At 37.9% G+C, this 21,288-nt stretch overlaps 1 protein-coding gene and 1 non-coding gene across 2 annotated transcripts; both read right to left on the reverse strand.

Annotated features, from left to right (window-relative positions):
- Positions 1–206: 206 nt before the first annotated feature.
- Positions 207–4,585, reverse strand: LOC111891508 (mitogen-activated protein kinase kinase kinase 5). The gene is made up of 9 exons (XM_042901930.1): positions 4,058–4,585; positions 3,486–3,722; positions 3,240–3,390; positions 2,790–2,953; positions 2,045–2,120; positions 1,913–1,972; positions 1,699–1,824; positions 574–732; positions 207–482 (listed from the first exon to the last, which is right to left on the reverse strand). Exons 1-8 carry the CDS (start codon positions 4,453–4,455, stop codon positions 574–576), a joined length of 1,371 nt encoding a protein of 456 aa, XP_042757864.1. The 5' UTR covers positions 4,456–4,585; the 3' UTR covers positions 207–482.
- Positions 4,586–11,414: 6,829 nt separating this feature from the next.
- On the reverse strand, positions 11,415–11,521 carry LOC111891522 (small nucleolar RNA R71). Its single transcript, XR_002850226.1, has one exon. It is a non-coding gene; the product is annotated as a small nucleolar RNA R71 (small nucleolar RNA).
- Positions 11,522–21,288: the final 9,767 nt, after the last annotated feature.

The following is a 21,288-nucleotide window of genomic DNA, read 5'->3' on the forward strand; positions in this document are numbered from 1 at the left end:
CTAGGGGTACATATATACGTGTTGTTGTCCATTACAATTATGTTATAGATCTTTTGGGTAGAGGGAGTAAAAGAGGAAGAAGAAACTTCGCTAGCTATAAGATCCCAAGAAGAGGGAGTCGACAACGGTGGTTAGGTGGCCTAGATTGAGAGATTAAGGTTTAAGGTTTTAAAAAGCATGCTATATTGCTATGATACTATGTAGGATATATTTATTTGCCCATGAAATGAGCTCTCTCATTATTCATATATAAATACAATATTACAAGAGAAGCAATTAATTGCCTATACAAAATGGGGTGACTATACATCATCTATATATACTCAGAGTAGGCAACCAATGTTAGTTTACGTTATATTTTTCATGAGAAAAGAAGAAATGATTCCGTTTTCTTTCTAGCAATTTCCTTTCGAGCTAGGCACGTGGGCGTTGATAACCGATTAAAGTTATGACCAAACCTCTCTTTGATCTTCTGCTTTATCCTATAGAAAAAAGATGATAATAACATTAATTCCAAATGTTACGATATTAAAATAATTAATATGAAGCTAAAAATGATTATTTGGTATTTACCTAGTTTGAGCTCAAGAACCTATGTTGAAGTAAGGTGGTAGCTTTCGGCCTTTCTGCAGGGTTCCTAATAAAGCAACAACGTAAGAAATCTTTGCCTTCAGGTGACATTGTTTCAGGTAATGGCGGAGTCTCCTTAATAACTTTAAACATTGCTGCAGGCTGAATTAGAAAGCAATTTTTAGTTTAGTTCATTAGCAAGTGCAAAATAATCAAACATTAAAGAAAAAGGACAAAATACATAAAAACGATTGTATTTTTATAATAACATATGATATTTTTTTTTAAAAATAAATATATTTGTATAAGAAAAACAAAAGATAAATCTAGAAAATAATATCACATAAAAATTAAAAGTAGATAAAATGATGTTTTTATATTTCAAATGTTTTTAGATAAAAAAAAAACAAACATATTTAATGATGTATTGTAATATAGATATTTTAGATAAAGTTTAGATAACAAAAGTTATGTATATATTAAAAGATATTTGCATGATGAATAAAATTAGTAAGCTTTATTTTTTATTTATATAAATACTCTATTTTTTTATGTTTTAGTTTTTTGTTTTTTTATTTGATTTATGATAATTACTATAAATGGTCCATAAGCAAAGTTTCATAAAATTTCAGAAATAATCCTTATGCAAAATGTCCAAAATGCCCTCAACTTAAAGACCATATTAAACGGATGACTCCCAAATGACCATTGGTGTGACAACTTTTGTCAAAAGAGACCATTGATGCAAAAAAAAAAAAAAAAAAAAAGTTCAGATAAAAAATTTTAACCATAAGAACCAGTTGTTAAATTTTGTCTTAAAAAGGTCCAAATACACAAAAATGATTATATTTTGGTCATTTTTTTTGGTTTAACTACTGGATTTAGTTTCGTCGATAAAAATCATCCATGTTTAACAATCTTTTCAATATCAACTACTTTTTCAAAATTTAGTGGTTTTAGTGTCAAAATTTTAACTAAAGTCACTAACTACACTTTCACAAAATTATCATTGTGCCATTTTAATGTGATATGGCTGGTCAAAATGGTCAATATAGAAAAAGTTGTAAAACTTCAATAGCTTTCATCTAATTTTCCAAAAAGAATACATTAATTTTTAATTTTTATTACCCCTTCATATTCGCTCCAAGGAGGTTTTCCATTAATCATTTCGATAATTGTACAACCTAAACTCCATATATCGATGGCCAGAGCAAGATCTGGATCATTATCTTTTTGTGTCCCATATTGTAAGAGCTATAAAAAAAAGGGAATTATGACGTCATAAAATAAAAAAAAAGATAATTGTTTTCAAATAGTTTAATGTGGTAGAAAAGAAATTTACCTCAGGAGCCATCCAATAAGGACTTCCTTTTAGAGATAGATGGCTAGCTTGTGCATTAAGCTGTATAACAAAATCAAAATTATGACTTATTTATATTAACATTAATTAATAGAATTTTTTATAAGAGCTTACGTGTTTAGCCATCCCAAAATCAGCAAGCTTGACGACCCCATTTACATCAACAAGTAAATTAGCTCCTTTGATATCCCTAAAAAGTGTAATTACTTTCAAATCCATGACCAAAAAAAAAAAAAAAAACTAATGTTCAAAGTACAAAAAAAAAATTATATTTTGATTTTCTTTAGGTTTAACCATTATATTTTAGTTTCGTCGATCATAGCCACCAAAGTTTTACAATTTTTTATATGTCGACCATGTCGATATAACATATTAAATTGGTTAAAATAGAAAATTTTAGTAAAATTTAGTGGCTTTAATAAAAATTTTGATAAAATTTTCTTTTCTAACCAAACATAACAGTCAAAGTCGTCGACATAGAAAAAATTGTCAGACTTATGTGACTTTCATTGATGAAACTAAAATTTAATGATTCGAATTTTCAACATAGGTTCTTGTTTAATTAAAACAACTTTAACCCAACTTGCGACATAAATAAATGGACCCATTCAAATAAAATAATGAAGTCTATACTTAGTTAAATAAATTAGTAACCAAAAAAATTATTCAAAATTATAAACAACTTAGTTAAATTTCTATTTGTACTTTTTAATATTAAAAAAAAATATAAAAATACATATCAAACATGTTGGTAGGTTGTCCAAATCATAAATTCCAATCCTAGGATAATCAAAACTACTACATATTAAAGTTTGCTAAAATTTCAACTACACAAATAAAAAAAAATTGCAATCGTTACCGATGAATGGTCTTGGTGCTATGCAAATACGCGAGTCCTGAGACAATATGACGTGTAAAATTGCGTACAATAGACTCTGTCATTCCCCCGCAATGATCGCGTGCATACTTATTAATTGAACCAGGATGAATATACTCCAGGTAAATATAAAACTTGTCGTCGACCTACATGTATATATCTGAATGAGACTAAATGACCATTTTACCCTTATATTCAAACAAATAGTTTTAACATGACACTGATTATACTGAAAAAAAAAACAGTAAAGATAAGTAAAAGATAAATAAAGGTTGGTTTCTTAATAAATTAAGCTGAAATTTTATGATTTAACCAGTTAAGTCATTCTGTCCAGATTAAATGTTTAAGTCGATAAGCTTATGAATTAAGTAATAAAAAAAATTAAAATTTTTTATTATTTATTTTGCTTAGTGGGAATAGGAAACCACTTACTATTTCGCTACCATAATATTGAACAATGTTTGGATGCTTAAGCTTGCTTAGTACATTAATTTCCTGTTCTAATTGCTTTATACACTCTGCAGATTTCGGGTCATCTGGATATAATTCAACTTCTTTCATTGCACATAAAGCTCCAGTCTCTCTATCAATAATAAAAAAAAAAAATTAAAATGGTATTAAGATCTGACACACATGTATAATAAGAACATAATATAGTATTATATATTAAATACATACCTATTAGAACCAACATAAACACTTCCAAATGTCCCACGACCTATAAGCTTCCCCTTTCGCCATTGATTTTGTGTCTGTAAATTCCTTGATATTGAATCAGGTTTACAACGCGGGGAAGAAGAAGGTGGATGAATGACAACTCCGGGAGGAAGAGGTAAGGGGTGAACTGGATTTACGACACCTAGATCCGTCGCTAGCGGTGTCTCCGTCGTGGTTGTTGGTGGGCCGATTGCTTGACTGGATTTAAAACAGGGTTGAAGTAGAAAATTATTTAAAAATAATTGATGTTTAAATCGATAATGATAAAAGTATCCATATATATACCAGTCGAATAACGCCAAAAAGTTACGAGATTGACTTTCATTGTTTGCATGTATAAGTTTTGGATAATTTAATCTTACTTCAATCGTAATCATGTTCGTTGTGTATAAAGAATTTCTTAATCGTTATTAATTCATTATTATAGAATCATTTTGAAGGCGCACATAAGTCCCCAGTAGATCAAAGATGCAGAAAATTTAACCTCATAATCGATTTGATCAGAAAAATTGAAAATGTAGAGATGAAATTACCTTCGAGATCCTTGCCAATCTACGCGAATACTGTGTGAAATTAATCTGTTTTCACCGGATCTCGTAATTGCCTCAGGCAATGGCAGAATGTACTTCGATGTCTGATCGGAAAAACCTTCCATGCCGGAATCGCGTTTGAGCAGAACAGCAAAGTCAGGGAGAGGTAGCGGATGCGCCCTGACGGTGGAGGTCTGGCCGACGTCGTTGTCGTCGTCGGTGAAATTTCGTAGCTTCCAGCCGACGCCGAGGCGATTAAGCTGTAGAGTTCCGTTACTAACACGACGGCGATGAGCGGCGAGTGGTGAAGCTGGAGCTTCGTTGTTATTGTTAACGAAGCTCTTTCTAGACGAATGACTCCGGGAGGAAGAAGGAGCGGATGACGTTTGCCACCAATTCATTGCGATTAAAGTGAAGAACTGAAGCCGTAGGGCGGTGGCGCTACGGTGGAGACTAGGGGTTGTTGAGAATAGTGATCTAGCAGCGGTTAACGACGTCGTGTGGAGCAATTTTTTGTTTTAATTATGCTCTCCTTTTCGTCTTATGCGTTTAGCCACTTTATAGGATGCAAGTCAAAATTATATGAAAGGAAGCGACGTCCAAAAATCTAAAAAAGTCAACAACAGTCGCGCTTCACGTGTCTTTTGGTGTTTGAAACAAACTATTGGATTACGGCAGCATTTAGTAATACGAAATTGATTAAAATAAATGATAAATAAGTTTTTATTTTTTGGAACCGGCAAATAATTTTATAAAAGAAAGCAAACAACACTCCAGCAAGGTGCTAGGAGGGAGAGTACAGATACATGAAAGGAGAAAAAAAATTACATAATGGTAAAAGGACTAACACATCAATCTATCCAACTAATGTTGCATCGGTCTCTCCTATGCTTAATCCATGTAAATACAATGGATTTCACCGAATCTGCTAGTCTAGGTGGCGATGTTCTTTGTTTTTTAAAGATCCAATCACACCTAGCTTTCCAGATACTCCATGCAGTCCCATAGCATATGCTAGTTAGAGTTTTTCTTTGCTTTGAACAAGTACCCCATTGTGTTACATATTTCACCATTTCTCGGCGTTCTGAAATTGGAGATGAGGAATGTTGCACCAATGACCTACATATTCCCATACCTTTGATGCCAGTGGACACCGGAATAGTGCATGTGCCGTATCCTCCTCTTCCAACTCACAATAGGGACATAAGGCGGACATGAGTTGGATTCCCCTTCTAGTTAATGCACGTGCTGTTGGGAGTCGATCAAGCTTTGCCCTCCATATGAAACAGTTGAGCTTCAAAGGGACTTCATGAGTCCACTTTAACGATACTTCCCCTGGCATCATGTTTCTCCAGTCGATCTGTGTTCTGAGAGCATTAACGTGGAATACTCCGTCACTCGACAAATTACATACCCATCTGTCACTTTGAGCCACTAGCTGAAACATATTGACTCCATTAATGAGCATATGAAACTCACGAACTTGCTCCATAGTTGTTGGTATTTCTTTCCAGTTCCAATTACATCGCCCGTCATATAACCGATCACTAATCTTGCAATGTTTATGACGTTCCAGTTTATACATATCAGGGAATGATGTTTTTAAGGTATTGCCTCCAGTCCACCGATCGAGCCAGAACATCGTATCATCACCGGATCCAATCTTCTTCGATATTACGTCATTTAGATCAATTCCAATTTTCTCCAGCTCTCCCCTTACTCCAGCGATATTGTTCCATACTCCAGGTAGGGTTTTTTTTTGGAAATATGGTCTGCAGGTTTATTATACAGATTATGTATTCCTTTTATGACCTTGCTCCATAGACTTGATCCATCCGTTTTCAATCTCCATAGCCATTTTACAATTAGTGATAAATTGAGTGCCTTTAGAGAACCCAACCCAAGGCCGTCTGCTTCTCTAGGTGCCGTCACCTTTTCCCACGATACCCAATTGATTTTTTTTCTATCGATCGATCCCCCCCATAGAAATCTCCTTCTTGTTCTTTCCAGCTTCTTAATGACACCTGCAGGGGCAACAAATAATGAAAAGTAAAAGGTGGGAAGGCTGCCAAGGACAGCCTTTGCTAGTGTTAATCTTCCCCCAAAGGAAAGAGTTTTCGACTTCCAAACATTTAGTCTTGATTGGAATTTTTCAATCACAGGAGTCCAGTGGCATTTTAGCTTCATATTTGCCCCCATCGGGACACCAAGATAAGAAAACGGCAGTCGGGAGGGTTCACAGCCAAGCGGCTCAGCCAAAGATGTTACTTCTTGATGTTCAACACCAATTCCAAGTACTCTCGACTTTTTGAAATTCACTCTTAGGCCTGATGCTACATGAAAACATCGAAGAATTCTTGCGAGATTTTTTATGTTTTCCTCACCCCATTCCCCCACAAAGAGTGCGTCATCTGCATAAAACAGATGGGAAACATACGAATCATTGTTTGGGATTTTTTTTCCTTTAAAGATGCCTTTATCGCAAGCCACCTTCATCGCGATGTTCAGCCCCTCCATCGCGATTATGAACAAAAGTGGCGATAAGGGATCACCTTAAACCACACTTATACGACTGACAGTAATTTAATAAACGTAATTAACTTTAAAACAATACATATACGACTGACAGTATAACGATCAAAAAATCATGACTAGAAATTTCATTTTTTGAACGTTACTTAAACCACACTTATCAATCCATGACATAATTCATAACAAAAAATCAGAGTGTTAAATCAAAACATATTTTTAATATCAGAGTAAAACATATTAGGCTGACTAAACAATGGTGTGTGCCATGCGATCACCCCGAGCTCTTCCCTCCGTTACCGAAAGTACCTGAAACCAAAACTGAAAACCGTAAGCACGAAACTTAGTGAGTTCCCCAACCTACCACATACCATGCACATAATCCAATATTGCAAATACTGGGCCTCGCCCGCTACAACAGGCCCCGCCTGGCTTCGAGCTCCGCTCGGTGCACATATCTGTTTCTCTTAGGCCCCGCCTGTCTCTGGGCCCCGCCCACTAAACATATACAAACATATAACATATCGCATAACACATAAACTATAACTGCTCTACTGCATTCTTGTACTAAGGCCTCGCCTGTCTTGGGCCCCACCCTGTCCTGCTACTAATGAGTCATGGAACCCCGTCCACACTCCTGCTGATAGTGAGATACGGGCCCAGCCCACACTCACTCCTTTCCTAACCCGGGCATCGCCCCTGCTCGGCTACTAATGAAATATGGAGCCCCATCCATACTCTGCTAATGGTGAGATACGGGACCTCGCCCACACTCACCTCCCTACAAGGCACATCCAAGTATCACACAGACAACAAGTATACTCTATCATGCAAACCATTCCTTGGGTAACCGCCCGACATTGGACCTTGGTCCTGAACATCATATTAGCAAACAGTGCCTAGGGCCAACCCCCGGGTCTTCCTACTCATAACTACATGGGCCGACATTGTGGCGGTAGACCCATTCACACAAAGGGAAAACTCACCGCAAACTGCTGAGGCTGTTGATAACCCTCTGGCTGCTAACCGACAAATCTTTGAACCGCTGCTCCTCTATCTCCCCGAGCTACAAATTCCAAATAATAACAATTAGCCTAACTGTCCTCCAGAAGTCAACTAGGACAACTCTGGTCAAGGTCCTTCTCAAGGTCAAAGTCAATGGTCAGAGTCAACTTCCAGTTGACTCGACTCGCCAAGTCCATGCTCCTCAAATCTCAAAACAACCTCGACTCCACTCGTGGAGTCTAGTGACCACTTGATGAGTTCTTTTCAACTAAACATTCGGGACCATCTTCAACCGACTCGTCGAGTTGTTCTACAACTCGTTGAGTCCATATTCATAAGCTAAGGAGATTGCCTTAGACTTTCCGAGTTCCTCCTCGAACTCGTCGAGTACCATGATCTTCATGTCCATTATGGACACATACTGGTCGAGTCCTTCTCAAACCCCACACACTGATCCGACTCATAAACAGAAGGGTTTGGGTTTGCAACCCGACTCGTTGAGTCCATGAACTGACTCGCCGATTCCATCTTATGACAACTCTATTCTGCCTATTCCAGTCCATTCCAACACCTCAAACTCATAGATCTGGACTCCTTATGCTAGCATTACACTTAAAGTTGCTAACTTTACGTGCATGCAAGGTGTTATGGGGCTAAAACACTTAATCCAAGCATCTAAGAAAACCTAGGTCATGAAATGGAATCTTAGCTGGATAAAGCCAACAACTTTGAGCTCCTAAAGCTCAAGAGTGTCTGGATCTGTTGTCCGATCCATCCTCAAGGGTTTAATACTCGGATTAACCTCAGAAATGATCAAAATATGACCAAAAGCAAACTAGAAAGGGGATCTATCAATTGAAAGCTCAAGGTCCAGACTTTTTACCATCTAACAATTGCGAAAACGATATGAAGGCTGGATCTACACTTCCTTCCTTTCTCCTTTCTTCCAAGCCTTCAAAATCCCCTCCAATGGACCTTAATCTTCACCAAAAGCTCAAGAATGAAGTTGGGTGGCTAGGGTTTTGGGGTTCCGGACGATAGAGGCTGTAATGAACCCTAGCGAGGAGAACAAGATACTTAAATAGGGTACCAAGTCCCGAAATTAGGGCTTTCCCAACCCAGACCAGACTCGCCGACTCGTCGAGTCGGTCACTTAATCTGCGACACGGACCCGCTTCGACTCGCCGAGTCATTCCTTGGACTTGACGAGTTGACCCCCTTTGACTCTGGGTTTTCCTTTCCTTTCTTAGCCTTTCTGATTCTGGGTGTTACAGACAGTCTAGAGTAGATACTGTACCCTGTAATCCGTATACACAATCCAAAGACTCATCGAATGAATTCGTAACTATACTCAACGTATTTTTATTCAACGCAGGGTGCTCCTTTGTATGAAGAGATAGTGCTTTAGATGAGGATGCACAACTCAGTTGGGTGGCAATCACGAAAGATGTCGTCCGAGATGTAGTCTAATATTTTTCAAGTTTTTGTGTAACATCCCAAAAATTAAAGGTTAAAAATTCATTTTTTTGTAATAAAAGTCTACCATTCATTTCATTGTTTCCAAAAGACCATCATAGCATAAAATGTATATCCTCAAAACAACAATGACAAATCAGAGTAATCATGTAGAAAATCATCGATGGATGCAATGCGATCAACCTGGTCTCTTCTCCTTGGAACCAGAAGTACCTGAAAAACATTTAAACATAACCCGTATGTACAAAGTTTAATGAGTTCCCCCAAATACTGATGAGTTTTAGGCATAACAAAAAAACTTAAATCTCTTAAGTGTGCTTGCAACCTAGAACAAGATCTATGTTTTCATTATTGAACCTATAACTATGAACATCAAAATAAGAACCCTAGAAATCTTAGGTAATTTTCGAAAAAGACATAAAAGGGTCTAGGATTACATACCTTATTGTTATTCTAGCAAATAACAATTATCCTTGACTTGTAGAAGCTTTAGAAGCAAACACCACAAATGTCGTGCCTCTAGTGGTTTACACCTAAGCTAGCAAGAAGAAGATTATGGAGAGAAGAGGAGGATGGCTTAGAATTTCGGCTATCTCCTTTAGAGAATGAGTGGCCAAAAATGCTAGGGTTAGGGTCATTTATATAGTGGTACAAGGAAGCACTGGATAACCCTGATCTGAATATAATAATAATATTTCAAATTGGTAATTATCTAGATCTATATTTATCCATATGAGATAATATAGAAACCCTAAATTATCCTCTAGAAACCGTTCACCCTCTTGGTGGAAGGTTCTAGAGCCTTTTGTTCAACTATTGAACAATTGTACTTTAGACCATGCACTTTTAATTAATTCCATTAATTTCGAAATTTAATCCAATTAATTTATGATTAATTATTATGACAATTTATTTGGTTTTTCTTGTGTTTGATGAATTATAACCCTAGCATGTTAAATTTTTAGTCTTTATTACATTTCTTGCAAGTTATGTGTAGTAGATGATCATCCTAGCCACATTAATTTGATTTCTAGCTGTTTATGACCATTAAATAGTTAGATCTTGTGATTGAACAAATCATAGAGTTAGGAGTATAAAGTTAATAACTTTGGTTGTATTAGAGAGCATTAATTATCCAAATTATGTGCTTGAGTTTCTATCTTGATCATAGATCAGTAGTTCCTAATTTAATCATTCATAGTCCAATTTATCTTTAAATCAGTTTTGTGTTCAACTTGTGCTTGATCATTGCATAGTAGTTCATAAATTGAGAAACACTAAAATTCTAAACCATAGTAACTAGTATTAATTAATTGGAAGTCAATATAAATTGTCTAGTAGAAATAAACCATAAGGGAAAGAGAATTCAGAACTAATAGGAGTACTCTTTAATAATTGAAGTAAAAACAGTTTTATTTGTTTGCTTAGTCGTTATGTGTTTGATTTAAGTTACCTGAACTTGCAAAATCAGTAAAAAAAACCCCCCTAATTTACTTATTTTATTAAGTTAATTATTAGTAGTTATATATTAATTAGAATTATGCTCCATGTGATCGACACCCGACTTATCTAACTATACTATGATCCGACTAGGTACCTATAGGAGCATTAGTTAGTTAAGTTAGGTAGGTTTATAAATTTAAAAGTTGATAGGTATATTTTTGCTCATCAAGTTTTTGGCGCTGTTGCTGGGGAACGACTTATTTTAGTTTTTATTTTAATTGCTTATAGTTATTCGATCCTCTTTGTGGGATAAAAACCGCAAAAAGTTATTTTTTTTGTGTTCATTTTTCTATCCGATCTATAACCATGTCGTGGTCATCTTTACCACGTCGTGGTCATATTGCAATTAGTTTTTAGTTTAGTTATTTTTATTCGTTTTACACGTTTTCGTTTTTGTTTCAGTAGTATATGACCATTAACACCACCATTTGAGAAGAATTAAGCGAACCGCAAGCGAAGACGAGATGGCCAACATTGCGTACATGACTATAGAGGCATACAAGAAGCGAATTCGTGAGGACACCAGTCCGGGCCTTATGCAACCCGAAATTCCCGCCACCGCCAACTTCGAGCTCAAGGGACACATCATTTCCACGCTAAAATATATCCCATTCTACGGAAAAGATCATGAAGATGCATACAAACACCTCGATGAAGTCAGTAACATTGCTAGTTATTTTAATATTCCGAATGTACCATGAGAAACGGTGTTGTTAAGAATGCTTCGATCACTTTCAAAGGAGTGACTAAAGATTGGTTGAAGGCACTCCCACCCGGTGCAATCACAACATGGGCACAAATGCGTGAAAAGTTCATTCAACAATTTTGCCCACCATCAAAGGTTTCTAAACGTAAGAAGGCCATAGCTAATTTTGAGCAACAAGCGGGGGAATCATTGTATGAAGCATGGGAGAGATATAAAGGGTTACTAAGAAATTGTCCCCAAAATGATCTTAATGAGCAACAAGCAATATCTATATTTTATGATGGGTTAAACGTGACGACAAGGCAACTCCTTGATTCTCAAGGACCATTAACAAAGAAGAATCCCGCGACAATTAAAACCAAATCGAAGAATTTTCAATGCATTAAAGAAAATATCACAAACCTCAACAAGACGTAGCAAGATGATACAAGGATGGAAATGGTTCTTTAGTTTTGGCAATGTTAAATAACATGGATCGAAGAATGACGAAAATGGATCAATCCATACACACAATAGTGATGGGTTTTTCATGAACATACAATCATATGTGTGCATGAAACCCTAATTTGATCCGTGTCTTCTCTAATTGAACATACTATATAAACTAGAACATGCAACCCTAATTTGATCTATGTCTTCTCTAATTGAACATACTATATAAACTAGAACATGCAAACCCTAGATCTATAGACAATAATCGAAAATCATGAATAAGGGTTAAGAAAAATACATATGATTGTTGTGTAGTAACAAAAATCTAAAACTTTGTAGATCTTAAAGCTTGAGAGCAAGTATCACAAGTGTAATACCTCTAATGAATCACAAATACACTTAGCAAGAATATAATATGTGAGAGGGAAGAGTAAGATACAAAAATCGGCTACAACTCTTCTAGGGTTTCTAATCTCCGGTTTTCATCAAGGGTATGGTTCCTTTTATAGTGAGGTGACTTAGAGCCAAAGCTAGGGTTAAGATTAGGAGACCCTAATTCATTTGCTTAAGGACCAAGCAAGCCTAATCCCTTCCATCCAAAGCCCTTGGACGAAAATTTTAGGGCTTATCTAGAAGATTTTAGTCCAAGCCTCTTGAGGAGGGTTCTAGAGATTCTTTCCTCAACTATCATAAATTACCAAACCACCCATGTACTTTTAGTTAATTCAATTAATCCCAAAACTAATTCCAATGAATTTCTGATTAACTATTAATTAAATAATATGATTTCTAATTAATATATTATCTACATAATACATTAATATATCATTCATTTCAATTTATTAATCAAATTAATAAATTCTTCATCTTTCTCAATAGATCATCTTGTCTAGTTGCTAATATGAAGGCAACCCAAAAGAATTGTGCTACTATCAATTCAAGTATATACCAGTTATAGTTATGGGCTTAGACACCTAATCCTACAGTCTCCCACTTAGATAATTCTAATAACTACAGTTTTCGATATAATTTCAAAATTCATTAGCAAATTGTAACTCTCAAAGTCGCTGTTGAACTCTGACCAGTCATTTATGTGTCCTAATAAAAGTGATCATATAATCCTCCGTTTTTCAAGATATCATGTGGAAAAGCGACATGGAACTAAGTCAATCTCATTGTCCAATCCTTTGTTTCCCGATTTCCGATTTGAAATGACAAAGAACTACTAATCGAACACGAATTCAGTCATGGCATGGCCCGACACTATAAGTCAACATCAAATCATCAAGGGGCCCAAGATATCGCTTTTCTCATTAGGGAAAAAGGAACAAATAAACTTTGACTTATATGCTTTCACTATTTACTCATCAAATCATGCACACCAATATGTTTTATAACATCAAGTTACTGATGTGTTTACATATCATCAATGCACAACCAACTCGTAAACAACAACTCATATATCTTCTTTTAAAGATTATACGATATTATCGTCTCATAATTACTCGTGATAAATTCCATTAAGTAATTCTCTGAGCATGGGTTAATCCAATACTTAAATTCTCCATTTCAAAAGTACTCAGGAATTATTGATGCAAACCATTGCTATGTCTAAAACCCTTTAGACAATCTATAGTTCAATTCATAACAATCTTAATTCACTACTTACTTTCGAAAGTATGGTCGACTGTGGATATCAGAATAATCCAATTATTCGGGAATTAAAACATGCAAAATGAAACATAATAATAAATAATAAATAACGGACAGAAGGTAGTAAACAATACTCATAAATAAATCTCCATTATTTATTCATCAAATGTAAATTACATTTATTCGTTACAAGTTTTTTAATATTTATCGAACTACTAAAACTAATATCATACTTCAGACCAATGCTCCATGCATGCTGAATGTACTTAATCCTACTTAGACCCTTTGTGTGGGGATCGACAAGATTCTCTTCAAATGATACGCTCTTCATGACGAGGTGTCCATCTTCTACTCGATGTCTGATAAAGTGGTATTTTCTGCCGATATGTATAGATCTGCCATGATCTATAGGTTCCTTTGTTAAGGCAACCACTCCTTCATTATCACATAAAATATCCATTGGCTCTTTTATGGCTGACACAACTCCAAGATCTCCGATGAAGTTCTTCAACCATATAGCTTCCTTTGATGTTTCGCTTGCACCTATGTACTTTGATTCACATGTTGAATCAGCCACGGTCTCCTGTTTTGAACTTTTCCAAGTTACTGCTCCTCCATTAAGGGTAAACACCCAGCCAGATTGAGAATGAAAGTTGTCTCTATCTGTCTGAAAGCCGACGTCACTATACCCAGTAATTCTTAAGTCATCGATGCCACCAAGAACGAGGACCCATCTCCTGGTTCTTCACAGATACTTAAGAATCTCCTTGACTGCTATCAAATGAGCCTTACCTGGGTTTCCCTGATATTGACTAACCATGCTCAAAGCAAAAGTCACGTCAGGGTGAGTACATGTCATAACATACATGATCAACCCAATGGCGGAAGGATATGGATCTCGACTCAATTCTGCTATCTCAGCATTGGTACTCAGACTCTTAGTCTTACTTAGTTTGGTATTACTATGGATAGGCAACTCTCATTTCTTGGAATTCTCCATGCTAAAACATTTGAACACTTTATCAAAATACGTACTTTGACTAAGCCCGATTAGTATTTTATTCCTGTTTCTCAAAATCCTTATCCCTAGGATATATGCAGCCTTTCCTAGATCCTTCATAGCAAAACACTTTCCAAGCCAAGATTTAACTTCTTGCAAGTTTGAAATGTCGTTTCTTATAATAAGTATGTCATCAACATACAATAACAGGAAGGTTACTATACTCCCATTAGCTTTGACATATACACAAGACTCACTTCACTTCTAGAAAAGCCAAACTCTTTAACATTCTTGTCAAAGCAAAGATTCCATCTGCGAGAAGCTTGTTTCAATCCATAGATTGATTTCTCAAGCTTACACACTCTATTGGGGTACTTAGCACCCACAAAACCCTCTGGCTGACTCATGTAAACATCCTCAACCAACTTTCCATTAAGGAAAGCAATTTTGACATCCATCTGCCAAATTTCATAATCATGAAACGCAGCTATGACTTGGATAACCCTAATAGATTTAATCTTAGCCACCGGTGAGAAGGTCTCATCATAGTCGACCCCTGTAGTTTGAGTAAAGCTCTTCGCAACCAGTCGAGCCTTGAAAGTGTGTACCTTTCCATCCATGTCGGTCTTCTTCTTGAAGATCCATTTGCACCCAGTTGTCTTACGATTTGGTACGTTTTCAACCAAATTTCAAACTTGGTTGTCATACATGGACTTGATCTCCCTATCCATTTCCTCTTTCCACTTGGCAGACTCAGGGCCTGCCATTGCTTCCTTGTAATTAGCAGGTTCATCAAATTTACCAATGTGCTTTCACTGATAAATGTATCACCTTCTGTAGTTATATGGAAACCATACAACATAGGTGGAACGCTAACTCTACTAGAACGCCTAAGAGGCAATGACTCTTCAACTAGTTCAACTGGAATTTCTTCCTCAGGTTCAGCTGTAACGTTCCGTTTAAATTAAATAAATAATTAAATAATTAATTAACCCTCAACCCCAAGATGTATAATATATTTTATTGTAGCTCTAAATCCATAATATCTTAGTGGGGTATTGGTCTTCGGGAGTTAAAAGTCATAATCGAGAGTTTGGGGGATAAAATGTAATTTCCGGATTAATTTGTAAAGAATTTTGAAGGTTGAGGGCTGATTAGTAAATTATGGATTTAATTTGAAAAGGATTTTAGAAGTCAGGGTGTATTTGGTAAATTATGGACTTATTATGAAAAGATTTTGGAATGTAGAGGGCCGAATGGTAAATTATGTACCTAGGTTGAAAAGAATTTGTCATGGAGGGGCTATATGGTAACTTATGCAGCTGAATCAAAAAGAATTGAGAGGGAGGGTTAGGAAATGTAACTATGAGTCAAGTTTTAAAATTTACAGGCTTAAACTCTTCACCCTCATATGAAGCCTTCATATATAAGCATTGTGAAACCCTAACCCTAGCGGCCTTCTTCAGCCGCCAACATCTTCCCAGAGTCCTCTCAGCTGCCACCTCCTCACCGTTTCTTGCACCACCCTTACTACTGTCGCCGACGAAGTCATGGACGAACTACAAACACTGTTGCATTCATTCCGTTGAAGATGAAGGTTGCGCTTGGTCGTCGAGGCAGTGGGCGATTAAAAGAACGTGATTTGTCGTTGCTGCCGTTCGCCAGTCGGGGTCGCGACCTCCTTTCCTTCCCCGTTCTTCTGTTGTTGCATTGTCACTGGACCACCACCGCCGCTTCTCGCTGTTTCACATTTATAGGTTCTCCGACTACCACCTTCCTCCAATGGTGAGGCTGCTGCTCCATTGGTGTGTGACTTCCGATGTATGGGTGTTAGTTTCAATCCATTTCGCGGCTGTGAGTGTGTCTAGGTGGCCAGAAAACGTGTATAACCACCATGACAGCCAACCATGGTGGCTGCCACCCATTCTACTCCCTCTGCTGCCACCAACCACCGTGAGGGGTGGTGTGTGTGTGTGTGAGAGAGAGTGTATTGTATTTGTTTTGTGTGTATGATGTTGTATGTATGATTTTTGGCCGGTAAACCCGTCACCACCACCTCACGCTGCCACTCTGCCGCCACCAGCCGCCATGTTGGGTAGTGGTGTACATTCGTGTGTGATTGAAGTGTTTTTTAGATGATTGGACAGGTTTTGGGTTTAGAATCATAACCACCACCACCACCACGAGATGGTGGTTGCCGCCTTGAGCCGGCGACGACCACCACTGCCCGAGGTGGCAATGAGTGGTGTCCGGCCTAATGAAACCCTAATCAACCTAAAAACCTAATTTGGAACTTTTTTGGCATGTAATTGGGTTGGAATCCTAATTAGGGTTTAAAAACCCTAAATATGAATATGTTAGTTTGGAATTATTGGGATCCGCATTTTGGGCCATTGGAATTGAACAATGAATTACGCTCGACCACACTATATGAGTTACCTAGTAGAATGATGGATTTAATGGATTAAGTCCTTAATGGGTTAAGTGTTTCTAATTAACCTTAATCACCATTTTATGTGAAAACCCTAATTTTGTTAGGCTTTGAGTTGGGCCTTTCTGTTGGGCTTTGGTGATTGGGCTATTGATGGGCCTTCCAAGAACAAGTACAGGACTAGAATATTTGGATAGGATTTAGGGTAAGGCCCATGTGAGGGGTTTGGGCCCAATTTGAAAATTTGGGCCATAGATGGGCCATATGTTGGGCCTTGATTTATTATTTGGCTTTTGGGCCTCCAGAGTTTGAGTTTGCGCTTTGGCTTTGGGCCAAGCTATGTTAGGGGTAAAATGGTATTTTTACCCCAAGTATGGACTTATGGTTATGCATTGAAACTCAAATGGTTAACTAGGTTTTGGTTTGTTGTTGATAGTTCGGGGTTCTGTCAGTCAGCAGCCAGAGATTTATTCGCGGGACTTCAGCAGTACGAGGTGAGTCTCCTCACTGTTTGTATGGGTCGAAGGCACCAATGCCGGCCCATTTGGTTTATATATTATGGGAAGGCCTGGGGGTAAGCCCTAGGCATTATGTATGAAAGACCAGGAGGCGGATCATGGTACACTGTATGCTATTATGTATGGTAGGAAGACCCGAGGGTTAGCCCTAGGCATTATGTATGAAAGACCAGGAGGTGGGTCGTGGCACACTGTATACTAATTGGCTAACATGGAAGACTAGGAGGTGGCTCTTAGAACTTGTATGTAAGACCGAGGGGGTAGCCCCCCCTCCCCCCCCCCCCCCCCCCCCGACTTGGCAAGAAAGACCACGTGGTAGCTCGTGGCATAATGGCAAGACTATGTTCGGCACATAGCATCTTTATTGATTATGATATATGTATGGCTCAAGGTTATGTATGACACTATGTGATTTATGTGCTTATATGCTAGACAGTATCCAGTTAAAAGAAACCGAAGGGGTAGGCCATCACCCAGATATGCTAGGCAGTATGTTGATATGTATGGTATGTGGTATTTGGGGAACTCATTAAGCTTTGTGCTTATGGTTTTCAGTTTTGGTTCCAGGTACCTTTTTCTTCAAAAGGAAAGAAGCTGGCTTGATCGCAGCGCATCACACTATGATTTTCCGCATTACGAGATCATTATGGATTGTACTCTGATATTGTTTTACTATGAGATGTTATGGTTTTGATTTTTGAAACTTGGGTTTGGGTATGATTTGAATGATACTGATGATGTTTCCAGACTACTGATTTTATAACTTACCTAATTAAAAATGAAATTTTTGGCTCTAAATTTTGGGATGTTACATGAGCCATAGCAGGTTCAGAGGTTCCTTCTGTAACATCCCAAACTTCAGAAGTATATTTTAGGGGATTATGTGTAAATTAAGGAGTCTACTCAGCGAATAGGTATGCATACTCGTCGAGTCGGAGCGGGTTTTGGCCACATGTTAAGTGACCAACTCACCGAGTCGGCAGCTGGACTCGATGAGTTGGTGCTGGGAAGAAAAAACCCTAATTTTAGGGTTAGCACCCTATTTAAAGGACCTTAAGTCCTTACCTCAACCCCCTTCTCACCCCTTGACGTCCAGAAGTAGCCCTAACCAATCCAAACCCCCATTTTGAGTGTGTGAAGGAGGGGAAGTGTGTTTTGAAGTAATTGCAAGAAGAAGGCTTGGAGTTTAAGAAGATCATAGAGGAGATGGTGGATTCGATTTCTCTGCTCAGTGGCATCAGTTTGAAGGTAACAAGTTGTTACCTTGACCTTGTTGCATCTAGATCTATTCATGGATGAGATTTGGGGCCACTTAGCATGTTTAGGATCCATTTCGGGTTTTGGGTCTAGATCTAAGGTTGCAACTTCAGATATAGACTTGCCTCGGTCCATAAAATCATAAAGTATCAGCCCTTTAGCTTGTTTGTGAGCATTCTTGTCATGAACCTTCTCCCTATCTTGTATTGAGCTAAAATCACCTTGAATACATGTAAGGTTTGCACCTTTACATGAGAAGAATGCCCTAGAAGGTTGGATCTACAATTTGGAACAATTGGTTAGCTCAAAATCGCTGGATTATGGTTAAGGGCGAAGAAACTCGGCGAGTCGGGCTGCTCGACTCGACGAGTCACATTAGGGTTACGAGTCTTGAGTTGCGATTCAACTCGGCGAGTCTGGGAGATGAATCGACGAGTCTTCTGAGGTTTCCCCAACCTTTGGACACGTTTGAACTCGACGAGTTGCCTGGAAACTTGTCGATTCAACGAGGGTTTCATAACTTTGTGAGTTTTGGAATAACTCGACGAGTCAGTGTAGTGCACTTGGCCAGTCAGGTCAGCACAGACTGTTGACCTCGACTGTTGACTTTGACTTTGACCAAGGGTTCACCAGTTTGACTTCCAAGGGTATTCTGGTAATTGAGAACTTACAGATATGGTTCCATCATAGTGTTAGGTGGTGGAGTTCGTGGCTGTGATCAGAGGATTTGATCTTATCTCTTTAGTTCGACAATTGCAAAGTGAGTTATCCTCACTATACTCAAGGGTCTAAGGCACCAAGCCCGACCTTTGATTTGTTATTTGAGATAGCTACTGTCACACCCCCAAACCAAGGATGGCGGAAATGTCCGAGGGTTGAGGACTTCATGTATAGTATCACAACAACGAGTATAATAGTGCTCAAAATAAATACAACCAATCATAAATATAATCAAAAAAGAATTACATGGTTTCAAATATTACATAGTTTAATGATTGATCACGACATGATATAAAAATAGTTGTTCAACGCCGTAGCGTTCCATCCTCAAATGCATGTGGTTACTTGGTTTCGTTGACTTCCTGAGAATACAAGTAGTTTTGAAAAGTGTCAACAATTAAGTTGGTGAGTTCATAAGCTTTTAGATAAAGAGTTTGGTAACCGTTCTTTGTAATGTGTTGTGTGTTACCAAAAAAATCCAGTATTTTCCTTATAAGAGTTATGTGGTCCTAAATCCCAGGACCAAGAATAAACAAGTATTTGCCGTACTTAAAGATATAAAAGTGGTTTTAAATCGGCATAAAACCCTTTTTGATTTGAGGAAAAATCTCGTAATGAATGATGTGTAGTCTTAAATACCAAGACTGAAAGTGTACAGTAATATCCGTACTTATTGATATAAAAAGTGATTTTAAATTGACATAAGACCCCCTTTTGATTTATAAAAATCCCTGTAAACGTTATGTGTTGTTAACTCCCTATGTGAGTCGTTATAACCATACTATGACTGAATGAACCTGCCACGATGTTTCTCAGGCATCGAAAATTGATATGACACTTGTCACCCGTAGACCTGCAGGTCCTACTGTAGCTAGCAACAAGGTGTGGGGTGTCAAACCCAATATAGATCTATACACAACTATCACGTTCTCCCTACAAGAGACTCTGGTTATAACTACCAGGAATTTTAACCCGTACTCTAGGAGTACTGAGAAGAATATCTCACAATTTAAGAGACTCAGTTTATAACTAAATCTCTTGATTTGTATGACCGCTTAAATCATAATGTCGTGCTTTCACCTAGAATATAGTAGTACCAACGCATACTCATGAACTTAATTTACAAGGTCTTGTGAGCGGTATGAACTTACTCACGGCGATCCGTCCCTTGTGATGCCTGAGACAAAGTCGATGCACCATGCAGCCTTGCCAATCGACGCTTGGCTGCAATCATCCTCTCTTTGAATGTCGTGTGTCTACCCTGTTACTCTCTTGCCTCTGTCCGAGCAGCGATAATGTCCTAAAAATAGAGTTGGTCTCTGAAATAGTAGTCTCTTTTTGAGTCTCGGGTACGTGAGACGGTGGGGTCCGTAGTAGCGCTCAAATTTTGAACTCGGTTTGCAGTCTCCCTATGTTAATCCCCGATGTTTGCGATCTGCCGGGTCTTCGCCGTGAGGGCACTGTCAGTTGGTCCCCGTGGTTGAGGTCATAGCACCCTCGTTGGTCTCCACTTGGTGGTTCCTGTCATTGCTGTCGACTTCAACCCTCGATCACGGTTGCCCAACGGGGCACAAGTTCGATGTAGTCAAAACAGTTCGCGGGAACCCTTTCTATGCATGGAGGATTGATTACCTCCGATTTCGCTTTTGATTCTTCTCATAACCATTCACCATTTCTCGGGTTCGGGTTGGGAAAGTAGGGGTCGCCGGTAAGTAGGATCCTGCTATGTTGTACATGCAAGAATAGGAGTGGAAGAGATAATTACTAGGCGTCTAACTCTATAATTAATTACTTATAGGGGTGATCCTTATCAGTCATGTTTGTAATCACTTAGTGCATACCAGTTACACATAATCTGAGATAGAATAGACCTTCGAATAAACAACTCTACTCTAAATACACAACCAAAAAAGGAACAACAAGTAGAGCGATAGTCATAGATTCTGAGTCTATAATATCTTCAATTATGTATAACCTTAGCGTATGCACTCAGTCGTTAAGGAC

The sequence above is a fragment of the Lactuca sativa genome, chromosome 4 (assembly GCF_002870075.4).
Source record: "Lactuca sativa cultivar Salinas chromosome 4, Lsat_Salinas_v11, whole genome shotgun sequence".
Classification (NCBI taxonomy): domain Eukaryota; kingdom Viridiplantae; phylum Streptophyta; class Magnoliopsida; order Asterales; family Asteraceae; genus Lactuca; species Lactuca sativa.

Coding starts and splice junctions, on each gene's coding strand:
- LOC111891508 (XM_042901930.1), bottom strand. CDS start 4,455: ATGAATTGGTGGCAAACGTCATCCGCTCCTTCTTCCTCCCGGAGTCAT. Junction 3,723..4,057: donor GATTGGCAAGGATCTCGAAG/GTAATTTCATCT, acceptor TTTTAAATCCAG/TCAAGCAATCGGCCCACCAA. Junction 1,825..1,912: donor CTTATTGGATGGCTCCTGAG/GTAAATTTCTTT, acceptor TTTTTTTTATAG/CTCTTACAATATGGGACACA.